The 12,299-nt window shown below is 37.4% G+C and overlaps 2 protein-coding genes across 2 annotated transcripts in view; both read left to right on the top strand.

Annotated features, from left to right (window-relative positions):
• LOC126559692 (surfeit locus protein 4 homolog) overlaps positions 1 to 12,299 on the top strand; it is a 464,744-nt gene that overhangs the window by 395,350 nt on the left and 57,095 nt on the right. The window lies entirely within an intron of this gene.
• The window catches only part of LOC126557573 (homeobox protein B-H1), a 54,702-nt gene continuing 51,915 nt past the window's right edge, over positions 9,513 to 12,299 (top strand). Inside the window, exon 1 of the mRNA XM_050213389.1 lies at positions 9,513 to 10,281. Within this exon, the coding sequence (XP_050069346.1) occupies positions 9,672 to 10,281 (610 nt within the window). The 5' untranslated portion in view covers positions 9,513 to 9,671. The remainder of the gene's footprint in view (positions 10,282 to 12,299) is intronic.

The following is a 12,299-nucleotide window of genomic DNA, read 5'->3' as shown; positions in this document are numbered from 1 at the left end:
ACCGGCATGCAGAGAATTAGGCTCGTCAGGCTCCAATGGGCTGGCCATGTCCGGTGCCACGCATGGCACCGGACGACCCTGCTCAGAAAGTTCTTCTAGGCCGTTCACACGGGCAGAGGAGACGTGGTAGGCCCAGATTGAAGTGGGAGGATGGCGTGGAATCATCCGCCATCAAGGCCGGGTTAACGGATTGGCGCACGACGGCGCGGGACCGTGAGCAGTTCCGGATTCTGCTGCGGCAGGCCATAACCGCAAAGCGGTTGTAGTGATAAGTAAGTAAGTGAATCGCCTTATGCGCATTGCCGTAAGAGGGCGTTGAAATCTATTACGATTTCTTTTGGCTTAGGGCACGAAGATAGGAATCGGCGTGAGTGCCTAGGATAAAAACCATTAGGAGATTGTGCAAAGCTCCTCTTTTTGCGAACAACTGCGAGTTAAGACAGAAGATGTTTTAACCGTAGTTACGCACCTTTGCATGCAACATACTCCAAACCACAACGATTCAATCTGCGTAAACGCCACAGGACAAAAGGGTCAATCAAAGTCAAACGGTTTATGTGGAATAAATGTTTCAAGTGAAAAAATGTTACAAGACCTGTTTTGTGTTCTCCAGAGAAAAGAGCAAGCTGCAGGACGCAGCTCTTGTTGCAGGACGCTTCGAAAGTCAGGCAGGACGAAAGAGTCAGTGAGAGTAAAATATTGTGAGTCATTCTTTTAAAAGAATCGAAAATCACATCGCTACTGCACACTATAGTATATTAAAACAGTAAATAAATATTTTCGCATTGCAAAGTCTTTTGCAACCCATTTATTGGCGGTTATAATTTGCACTAATTCTGCTTTTGTATTGCAGGATGTTCGGTTGATGTCCATTTTAACCATGCCCCACACGAAATAGTCCATCGGGTTGAGGTCCGGGGAGCTGGGAGGCTAAACATTAGGGGTGGTAAAGTCGTAAAAATTGTCTTTTAGCGATTTTTGCGATTTGGCAACCGTATGACAAGGTACTTGTAATACGAATCTTGTTGCCACGCATACGGCCTACCATTGGCCGCTTTGGTTATCCAGGGCTTGACGACCATGTCCTGCAGTTTCACATAGCCGCCCGCGTTCAGCCTCAAGCTCTGCTCGAAGAAATGTTGAAGAACTCGTCATTGGAGAGAACCGTTAACCTAGTGAGAACCTTTCCTAGGACAGCTTGTAACCACTAATTCCTCGACCGATGCAGTATGTGTGACCAAGTTTTTCATTACTAAATCAAAAGTGGGTAAAGAGACTAGGTGGGCTCATAGTTTTGGAGCCTAGACCATATTGAATGAGTGTTTGACAGAAGTGGGTTCGATAGTGCTATGCACAATTTCGCTCAACACAACTGCACACCACATATTATTGCACACACATACACTAACAAACGATCGACCCCATCCTGCGATCGATCCTGTCAAATTGCGTTTCATTTTTCTACAGCGCAGTTGTCAAATCGTTCGGGAAGAGCCCACCTAGTCTCTTTACCCCATTTTGATTAGAACTATTATTTGATCAAGTTCTTCTAACTTAATATCTACGTTGCTATTCTTTTTGTCTATTATGCTTTGTAATTCACTATTCTCTTTTTTTATTATACCTATTCTACTTAATATATAGGTAACCCATTCATTATTATCATGATTATTATTATTGTCTGTCTGACAGCTGTTGTGGGATTTTTTACTTAGAACTAAGAACTGCGAACGCTGGGGTGAGTTTTGTACTAGCTGAAATATAAAATGATTGCATTCATTGATACATTAATACAAAAAAGATTAAGGAAAGTAATTTTTGCCTGACGTGATAGCAGAGACTAATGGCAGATTTAAATTTTGCAGCTGCTGGTCGGTTTAAATTATAATTCTGAAACCAAGGACTGGGGTGGGAACATTCTCCGTGTCTGACTAGAAGTAAAAAAAAAAAGAATATAGAGTTGAAGAGATAGTTCTGTCGTCAGTGAAAGTAGCAATACCGCACTGATGCGGGGATGGATACGACTCCTCTTGATGACTCCGACCATATACTCCACTCCGATTCAATTCGTCCCAACCCAACCCCTTGGGAAGATGGGTTTTTCTTCTTCTTGGCCTGCTCATGCTTGAGCAGGTCGCGTAGATATGGCTAGGTCGCCAATCCGTTTTCAGGAAACTCGGTCCAGGGCTGCTGTCCTCCATCCAAGGCTGTAACGATCTCCGACATGTAGACTCCACTTGATCCAGCCAACAAGCCAACGAATGATCGCTGTGCTCCACTACGCCTCGTGCCAAACTGGGGGTCGCTGACGAATACCTTCTTGGCGGAGCATGAGTCCGGCATCCTCATCACGTGCCCCAGCCAACGTATCCTTCCGGCTTTGACTACCGTCAGGACATCAGCACCGCCAAACAGCTCAGCTGGCTCGTGGTTCATTCTCCTTCGCCACACGCCCTGCGCGCACATACCGCCAAAGTTAGTCCTTAGCACCCGTCCTTAGTCCTTAGCCGCTTTAAAATGGCGAGTGGATTGGCGTCAACATAGTCCAAGACTCATACCAGTAGAGGACTACCGGACATATCAAGGTGCGGATGTCGAAGCCAGCGCTTTGCATGACACCCTCCAGAGCGATGTTTAACAACAAACAGAAGAGTCCGTCTCCTTGCATCAGACCCCGGTGATATTCGAACGATTCTGACTGTATGCTCGAAACTCGCACGTTGCACTTCACTCGGTCCATAGTGGCCCTGAACAGCCGTACCAGCTTCCCACGTAATCTGTACAGCTGCATAGTGCTCCATAGTTCGGTTCGATCTATGGTATCGTTGGTCACCTTGAAGTCAATGAACAGGTGGTGCGTAAGGATCTGGTTTTCTCGGCATTTCTAGCAAGGCGTCAAAGGTAGGTTATCAATGCCGGTAGGATACGTTTGCTGGGACACGTCATGAGTAAGTCGGACTCATGCCCCAACAAGTAAGTTTGTAAGTTATCCGTGAGATAATTACTAAATCATTATCCAACTACCTAAAAAATTATGCAACAGTAGACATTGTTCTGAAAGCGTTTAACTAACTTTTAAACATATCATTACTTACGATCAAGTATTGGCATATCCTTAACATATCGATTACATGCATGTGACAAAGAGGTCTATTAGTTATTACAGAAATCGTTTGATTTTCAAAATATTCATAAAAACATTCGTAAGTATCAACGTAAACCTTATAACATAAAGATAGTTCCGCGACCAATAACCAGCAAGCATTAACAATGCAAGTGTTTTATCTTTATTAGACTCCTTTACAAAACATCTTCAAATGTTACATACCAATAATGAGAATATCATTCAAGTGCAAAGAAAATTTTCAAAATATGCGCAATACGGTGTACATAAGAAGATTATAACAGACCTCGAAAAAATTATTCAATCGACTCAATTGAGAAACTATATAGGCACTATATAGAGTGTAACCAAAATATGCGTCATCGATCGATGGAAAAAAGACAATCATTCACCGAAATTTACAATACCAACAAAAGCAAATATCAATCAATCAAAAGCTGTTTGCTATCTACACTTAACAAATATATATATATATATATATATTTATATTTATATATATATATATATATATATATATATATATATATATATATATATATATATATATATATATATATATATATATATAAAAGTAACTTTATTTATGCATATGTATAACTTCACGGTCCGGCTGGGAATCCGAACTGATCAGCGGCGCGCCGCGGGCTATACATATATATGTGCATATGGCATATTTAGCTGATATCAACACGATGACAGGTAAAACAGGTTAGTGACACGGTCCTTAGGAGTCATTTTTGTTAATTAGTTTTGGTTTATTTTCCTCATTCAATCAGAGCTATTACAAATCGCGGCTGATACCTCCAACGTACCCGCTTTAAAATTACAAATGGAAGAAATAAAAAAACTAATATATATGTATAGTTTTCGCTTCTCCCTTTATTTTTTACAGCATATAATAGTCATTGATGTAAATAAATAAATGTATATATGTATAGATATATATGTATATATATATATATATATATATATATATATATATACTGTCGTTGGTCGTTGGCTTAACGACCTCTGGATCCGGCCATCGAAATGGCTTTCTGGACTGCCGATATCACGTAGTTGCTTAGTCAGTCACTACGGGGGGGCGGTCCGGATGGGATTTTAAGCCCGGTCCTGCCGTTTGAAGACCGGCGCCGCTGTCGCCTACACCACCAAGCCGCCCCCGGTGCGTAGGTGAAAAAAAAAAATAAATAAAAAAAAATAAAAATATATATATATATATATATATATATATATATATATATATATATATATATATGCATATATATATATATATATATATATATATATATATATATATATATATATATATATATACATTTAACATACACCTCCTACCTTCTACCTTTCACGCCATTCGTAGGCTCGTTGATACCACGAAGTTGGATAATCAGTCCTCACTATGCGGAGGACGGTCTGGATGCGATTTGAATTCCGGTCCTGTCATATGAAGCCCGGCGCCGTTGTCGCCCCACTGCCGGGCCTTACCGGAAACATATTAAGATCGCTGAACATATTTCAGAGACCGAAACAAGATCTACGCTTCAGCCTGGACCAATTGACGCTACCTAAAGCACAAGGAGGTTCAAACTTACTAAGCCCTAGGCTTAAAACAAATACGTTGCTTGTTAACAGGCACTGGACATTAAGGAACCAAATATGAAGTGGTCTGCTATTTTCGCAACATAAACAATGATAGCTTGTCCTCAAGTGAGAGAATTAAATATTGCGCTCTTGTGATCCATACAGGGTTTACCAGCCCATAGAACAAGCATCAGAACAGCTTTAATGATGCCGGCTACAAAATGCATAACATTTTCCGACTTGAACACACATTACATCAGTTTAGCAACGCGGTTTCAATCAATAAGACAATTTGCAATTGGTTTAGAAAGCCGTCAGATTCGGTACCTTTCACCATACCTTGATCATGGTCATCGGCTTAGAATCAGAACGGTTCGGGTGTTGTGTTTAGAATTTGCGATTAATTTCTCAAGACGCTTAAATTGTTAAATTGTCAAGTTATAAAAAGTGCCGAATCTGACGATGTTCTAAATGTTAGAACATATGAAGAAAGGTAGTAGAATACACGTGCTGCTGGTGATTGTAACAGAATATAAGTGAAATTAGTTTATGCAATAAACTATTAGCTCCAGCTCATTTTTATATCCATAGCCTGCGTTCTTGATATGTGTGATTACATATCCCAACATTAATAATCGGAAATTGTGTTGAAAAAAAAAATAATCGGAATCAATTGAAACAGCGTAGCTACAATGTTGTAATGTAAGTTAAAGTCGAAAAAGCCTGTTCTATGGGCTGTTAAACCTTGTAAGTTCGGTTATACACAAATAAAATAAATATGAATGTAAAACAGTGAACCATGCTGGATTGCGAAGAAAATTATTTACATAACGAAACTTCAATGCCCTCCCTTTGATGAGTTGTTCAGACCAGGATGAAAATTCATAAATCCCTCAAAACGGATTCAAGTAGCGAACATATTTATGAGGTACGTATAACTCATAACATCTAAGAGCGACTCATTACAGATGAGTCTCGATACCCTTAAATACCTTTAAACTAGGTGTAATAGTTTAAGCTTCTGTTGAAGTGTTAAATGTATGATAATAGTTAATCGGTATAGTATAATAAAAAAACAACAACATAGGAAGTTTGATTTGTTTGAGATAGATGGATTGTTTTCAACTCTTGCTATTTTATATTTAAGATATTCATAGATGCCGGAAATTAAACATCCAATCATGACAAAATAATTATTATTCAGCTTTTTCTTCAAATGTTTTAGGAACATAGGACTGTGAAATTATCACTTTCACGGTAGGATATAATTGACAAAAGACAAAACCCAGAATCGTTTTGTTATTATCATTTAAGCCAAACACTACTTGGTCTTCATACCTTAAAAATAGTTTTATTTCCATATAGTTTAAATGCTTAAATAGTGTAGCAATACGGCCAGGCCCATGCGAATAAAAGAAAAATACTCTTGTGTTAAATACTGAACCTATTTACTGTTCTTAAAGGGAAAGTATTGCAATGTATACGGTGATATATCGTAAATTTGTTCTTATGTGTATGTCCAATGTACTATGTGTACCGAGGAGGAAAATTCGCACGCTTTAAACATTTGTTTTGGCCCAGATGGGTGACACATAAAGAACAACTGATCTTATGATAATTTAATGTAACAAGATTTGTTTTCTCAAACTTAACTTGTGATTTCTATTTATAAAACAGTAAGTGGATCCTAATACTGTTTCGCTCTTTTCTGTTTATTTTCAGTGTGTCTCTTGAAAGTCTACGTTTGCCTTACGAGACACTTAGGTATTTGACATAATTTCTCAAAGCAATACTGCACATTCTATATTTTTTTGGTTTTGATACAAATGATTTCAATCTATTGTCTATGGCTGTATATCGATGGTTCTGATTCAGAGTAAATATTCGAATATTGCTTCATTCAAATTAGATGGTAATGGCAATACAATTTAATTTGAATATAAATCAACAGTTTTTGAACAATTATGCAAGCTAAACAAATATTGCGTGACGTCTAAATTAAATGTAATCTGTGCATGTATATAAAACAATCATAGCTAATGATAGAACACACGTGAGATTTATCAGTTGGAATAGTATACCTTCATTACACACATGATCATAATTGTTTTCTGTATTGATTCAAATATTAACCTTTTTTTATTTCATTCAGCAATGCAACAAGAAAACGAAAATTGCTATGACAAAATCCTTACTAAAAACTAAATAGAAAAAACTCCCTATTAATCGTACTGTGTATGTTAATGATCTATAAAACACTTATATGAATAACTAGTCAACATGAATATTTGGTATGGATGTGTGCGGGGCGGCCTGTGATAGAGGTGACAGCGGCACCCTCACATCCCAACCAACGTCATAGAGGTGTCTGTTCACTAAAGTAAGAAGTGATATTTTATTGGCTGGATGGCAGGACCAGGGTTCAAATCCCATCCGGACCTTTCCTCCCTAATAAGGACTCGCTATCCAACTATATGGTATATCGGGAGTCTAGTAAGCCATTCGATGACCGGCGTAACCTAGAAGATTATTTATCCAAGAAGAAGATGATAAAGAAGAAGTAGAAGTGTGTAAGTTGGTACAACCTTCTTAATGATGTGTTTATAAATTGCTAAACCTGACATGTGTTTTACGAACAGCAATTATTGTTTCATGTATGTGTGAAGTTGAAGTTTAGTTTATTGTGTACCTCCAATTCTGCAATGTGTTTACAATGGAAACGCATGTTATATGGCCGGGTGAACGCTTTGAATATCATTATGATGATACTATATTTTGAAGAGCACAAATGCTCGACATAGTGAATGGGGCATTTCACGAGATTATATCGTGGGATTCCATAATCAATTGTTTTGATGTTTTTTTTTTTTGTTTCATTTGGTTTTGTAACACGTTTTGTAAATCGAAATAATCGATTCTGCAGTGCACAGCTGATTAAGGATGGAAGAGGTCTTGCAGAGATTTCATGTTTGTTTCATTTATATTCATGCTTATAATCAGCTAATGGAGATGTTGAATAGAGAGTAGAACAAGCTTGAGTAATAAAAAGTATAGGAAAAAAAAACAAACAAATAAATGCGCTTGATTTACTCAGACAAGGAAAACATTATTTTAGCTTACATATTTCTTCAACACGATAATTCGCTGTTTGCTTTGACTCCGCCTATTTTATTCGTTGCTTATCATACTCTTCAGAGGTAACTTGCAAAGCGCAGGGTCGATCCACGGTGTTAGTTCATAAAAGTCATTTAAAGAGAAATAGTAGGCGTGGTTACCTCTAAAAATTGCTGGCAGTTTAGCTTTAACAAAATAAAAGCGACCTGCGCAATTCTGTGGAGCACACAGTTAAATGAGTTGCCAATTCTCTCGTTTACTCCACAGCTAGGAGCTGGCGGCGATTCGGTACTCAATGTGCTCTCTCATTTTTTAATTCTCTGAGATAGCATTATTTTTTTTTATGTGTGTAGCTTTCATATCCTCTCGCTTACGCTTATGAAAGTTCAACGTTATTCTTCAAAGGGGCTTCAACGTTAGCTGAAGAGCTTTACTGGCCTCAGTATATATCAGACGTTTCGTGTTTAAGCATGTGTAGATGAGTGAGCTAGGCGCGATCTTTTCCATTGAAACGTGTTGCGTCCGCAAAAAAGCGAAAGGTGCTGCTGGTACGACTCATTCGTTGCGAGTTCAATAGTTCAGTGCTCTGTGCCAACTTTACAAACCAATAGATAATCCTAAAGTAGTGTGTGTGTGTGTGTGTGTGTGTGTGTGTGTGCGCGCGCACCTGTTTAAGTGTTTGTGTGTGATTGTGTGGGTATGTTTCAGTGAAAATTCTTTGAGTATGTGTGTACGAAAGAGAAGTAATGTGCCTAATAGTATGATGTTGGTTTAATTATTTGCACATTAATGAGGGTGCGTGAATTGGAGTGCAGAAATGCGTGCGCGATTCTGAGCGTGAACACATTTTATGATTTAAAAAATTATGTTCCAATTATATAATGGAAAATGTATTTACATTGCTGCGAATTTACATACTTTTTAGAAAGAGGGCATTGTATCAAATCTAACAAAATTATACACTTATGGAAAATCAAACAGCTAAGATGTTCACATTTGCATTAAAAGAGTTTTGTGCTATTATAACAAAAACGTGCTTCAGTAGTTGAAACAACTGTGATTTAAAATTATGATTTACGATAAACTGATTAAGGAATCAACTATCGCAATAAGTGACACATCGGAGAGGTGAATGAAATAAAATCAATCAATCAACATATCAACTCTTCTACCAAAATAGTATTCAAAATCAATCAATCGTAACAAAAACTACAATTAAAACCACTCAATTGAAAGAACAAATTGGGCAAAAGTAATATTCCATAAAATGTGAATGTGTGGTTCAAGTTTTAAGACTGTTGGTGTTTGAGCCAATTAAATTAACGAAAATAATCACAGCAAGTGTTAAGTGATTCGAATAATATATGATATTGACAAGTAGCGCAGTTGGGCTGAATTTTTATTGGATCCAAACCTGGATGACCTTTTGTTTTGTTTGGTGAAAAATATTTATGTAGTTATACAGCTGTGCTAAGCGTTTAATTTAATGAAGAAAGCTTTCAAAAAAATAAGAAAGCAGTTTTTTGTGATGCAAATCAGATACGTAACCGTTTATCAAAATTCGTTTTTTTTTTTAATTTCTGTGGTTTCTAGTGAAGTGATAAATTTCCAGTTGTTTAAAATTGGAGAAAAGTGTGCAAAAAAGTTCTCGTGTGTTACAGATACAGAGCCTAGTGCGCGGAAGATATTACTTTATTTACAAACGTTTTTGAAAACAGCCGTCAAAATCGTGCTCCAGTGGCATATTCCGGGCGAAAGCCCTTTTGAGCACACCAATATTACTGGTCTTGCCGATATCGGAGGACCAGGAAGAGCAGGAGACGAAACAGGTGGAGGAACAGAATCCGGAATGACAGTGCCAGTTCAACGAAACTCATTGGCGGTTTTACAGCCGCCTAGATCAAGATTCATGATTACTGATATCCTGGCCGGAAGTGGTCCTTCCCCTCCATCTAATACCGGCCCTCCAGAAGTTGGAGATGATATAGATACGCTTACAAACAGCTCCAGTGCTCATTCATCTATCAACCAAGGGAATGTGGAGACCCTAACGAGCAGTATCAGTATTGCTGCGGCAGGTGTATCTCCTATCGTTGGAATCATTAACGGCAGTACAAACGGTAGCGAAGAACGCACGCCAAGTCCGCCAAATGCACCAAGAGATTTCAGTCTCCCGCTTCCTGGACATGGACCATCGGCAATTTTGCACACTGGAGCTGGCCCGCTCGCATTGCACGCAGCAGCTGCTGCTGCCGCCGTTGCCGCCGCTGCGGTGAACGTTGGTCATAGTGCCGAAGCTCAACACAATCAACATAAAAATCCTCACCATCATCACCACCACCACCACCATCATCATGGGCTTGCCGCTCATGCGAGACATGGGCTAATGGATGACCACGACCAGGAAAGTGACAGCGATGATAGTTGCCCAATGGATAACTCGAGTGTATGCAGTAATGGTGAGAACAACTTAATTTTTTAATTGGAGTGTCTAATTGTGAGATAGATATATATGTATGTATATATGTAGATATATGCATATATATGTATATATATATATATATATATATATATATATATATGTATATATATATATATATATATATATATATATATATATATATATATATATATATATATATATATATATATATATATATATATATATATATATATATATATATATATATATATATATGTTTAAACATATATATATATATCCCTGGAAAAGCAAACTATTTTTTTTCGTGTATTTTCGATGTGTATAGATATGCTTTAAGGTTTCAGTTTACAATAATTCCTCCAAAATAATTTCAAATTTAACGGGAATGTGGCATCAAGTTTAACCATTTGACATCAACTGTCAAATGGTTCAGGATGTGTTTACTTCTTTCGATTTAACTGCTTATGACTGCTCAACTGTTTGACAAAAGCAGATACAATTTTCAAATTTTCAGGCTAAAGGCACAATAGATCCCGTTAATTAGGATTTAGGCTTGTAGGATACTTATGATTCTAATATTTCTTAACCATCGATACGTCATTCTTCAAATTACGAACACAAAAGAAAACTGAGGACGTCTTGCTAATGATGTTCCAAAGTACACGAGATATGTTCGAGTTCTGTACATCCTTATTGTTCGCCTGTTCTAAATTTGATGCTTTGAGGCGATAATTTGATAATCATGGCTACGCCTGTGAGATTCTGTACATTTTATTGCCCTTCACACTTCGTTTATTGTCCGTCTTTTGTATAGGCTACATCTACACTTCAGCTAAATCTCCTACCTTTTTCAAAATTAATGATTAATAGAGTCTTAAGAATCGATCATTAGAAGGATACAAAGCATTGTTTTCTTTTGATTCTGATAGAACGGCCTGGCCGTATTGTACAATTCATTGTTTAGGTCAAACTTTTATCACGAAATACTGATAGAGAAATTCTAGAAGCGAATTTTATGTTAAATTTTTCTAATTTCAAAGCGATTTTGTCTTGTATGGTCTATGGGTTAGAGCTCTAAGAAGGTTTTATTTTAAAAAATGAACGCAGCATGGGGACTGCCAATTTTATTTGTGTATTTCGGCATTTTTTGGCGATCCGGCGCAAGAGGCTGTAGCTACGCCGATCGTCACACGGTAGGACGAGGCATAGAATACTGTATGTACCACCTGCCTGCTTATCCAGCTTGACTTAAAACGAAGTCAAGGATATCCGATAATGACAGACCAAAACCGCTAGATAGTTTAGAGCCAGAGAGGAAACAGTTGTGCCTGACATTTGGTGAGAGCATTCTTCTCCGTACTGCTGCTAGTGTCTTTAGTAAACATAAGATTTTAAAAACTCTTACCAAAATCTAAGCTTATATATCTGATTCTTCATTTTTGGCACTACATTATGGACTATCATTTCTGACTTTTGCTAATTTAATATTAATCCGGATAGTTTGTTCAACGTACGGGGAAACAATTAGTATTTGATCCTGTCGTATAAGGACCGACTGATTTATGATTTCAAAGCTTTAATTCACATATTTAAAGCCAATTCGCCAACATCAAAACTTCTACATAAACTGTCATTGTTCTGATAATACTTTTGATCAAATTAGTTTGTTTTTTACTTACTGTTATGGTGAATTCTTCTACAGACTTTTTTTATCTTTCACCTCGAAGTTGAGAGTTTATTTTTATTTTAAAAAAATATAACGAATTTTGCCCTTCATTTTTGTTAGCATTATTATTCTACAGCAACAAAACCTAAGACGATTTGTTGAAAATCACCACTTCAGTTTGATGCAACTGCAAATCAGATGGTCTTTCATTCATTTTTCTTTTCTCTTCCCCCCCCTCTCCCTCTCTCTCTCTCTCTCTCTCTCTCTCTCTCCCTCTCTGTTGCTTTCTTCATGGTTTATACTTCGAAATGACTTTTTTCGCCTTACACCAATTACTTTAAGGGTGTTGCATACATTATGCTATACAT

Source organism: Anopheles maculipalpis, chromosome X, assembly GCF_943734695.1.
Source record: "Anopheles maculipalpis chromosome X, idAnoMacuDA_375_x, whole genome shotgun sequence".
NCBI lineage: Eukaryota > Metazoa > Arthropoda > Insecta > Diptera > Culicidae > Anopheles > Anopheles maculipalpis.
This window is presented reverse-complemented; position numbering and strand designations above follow the sequence as displayed.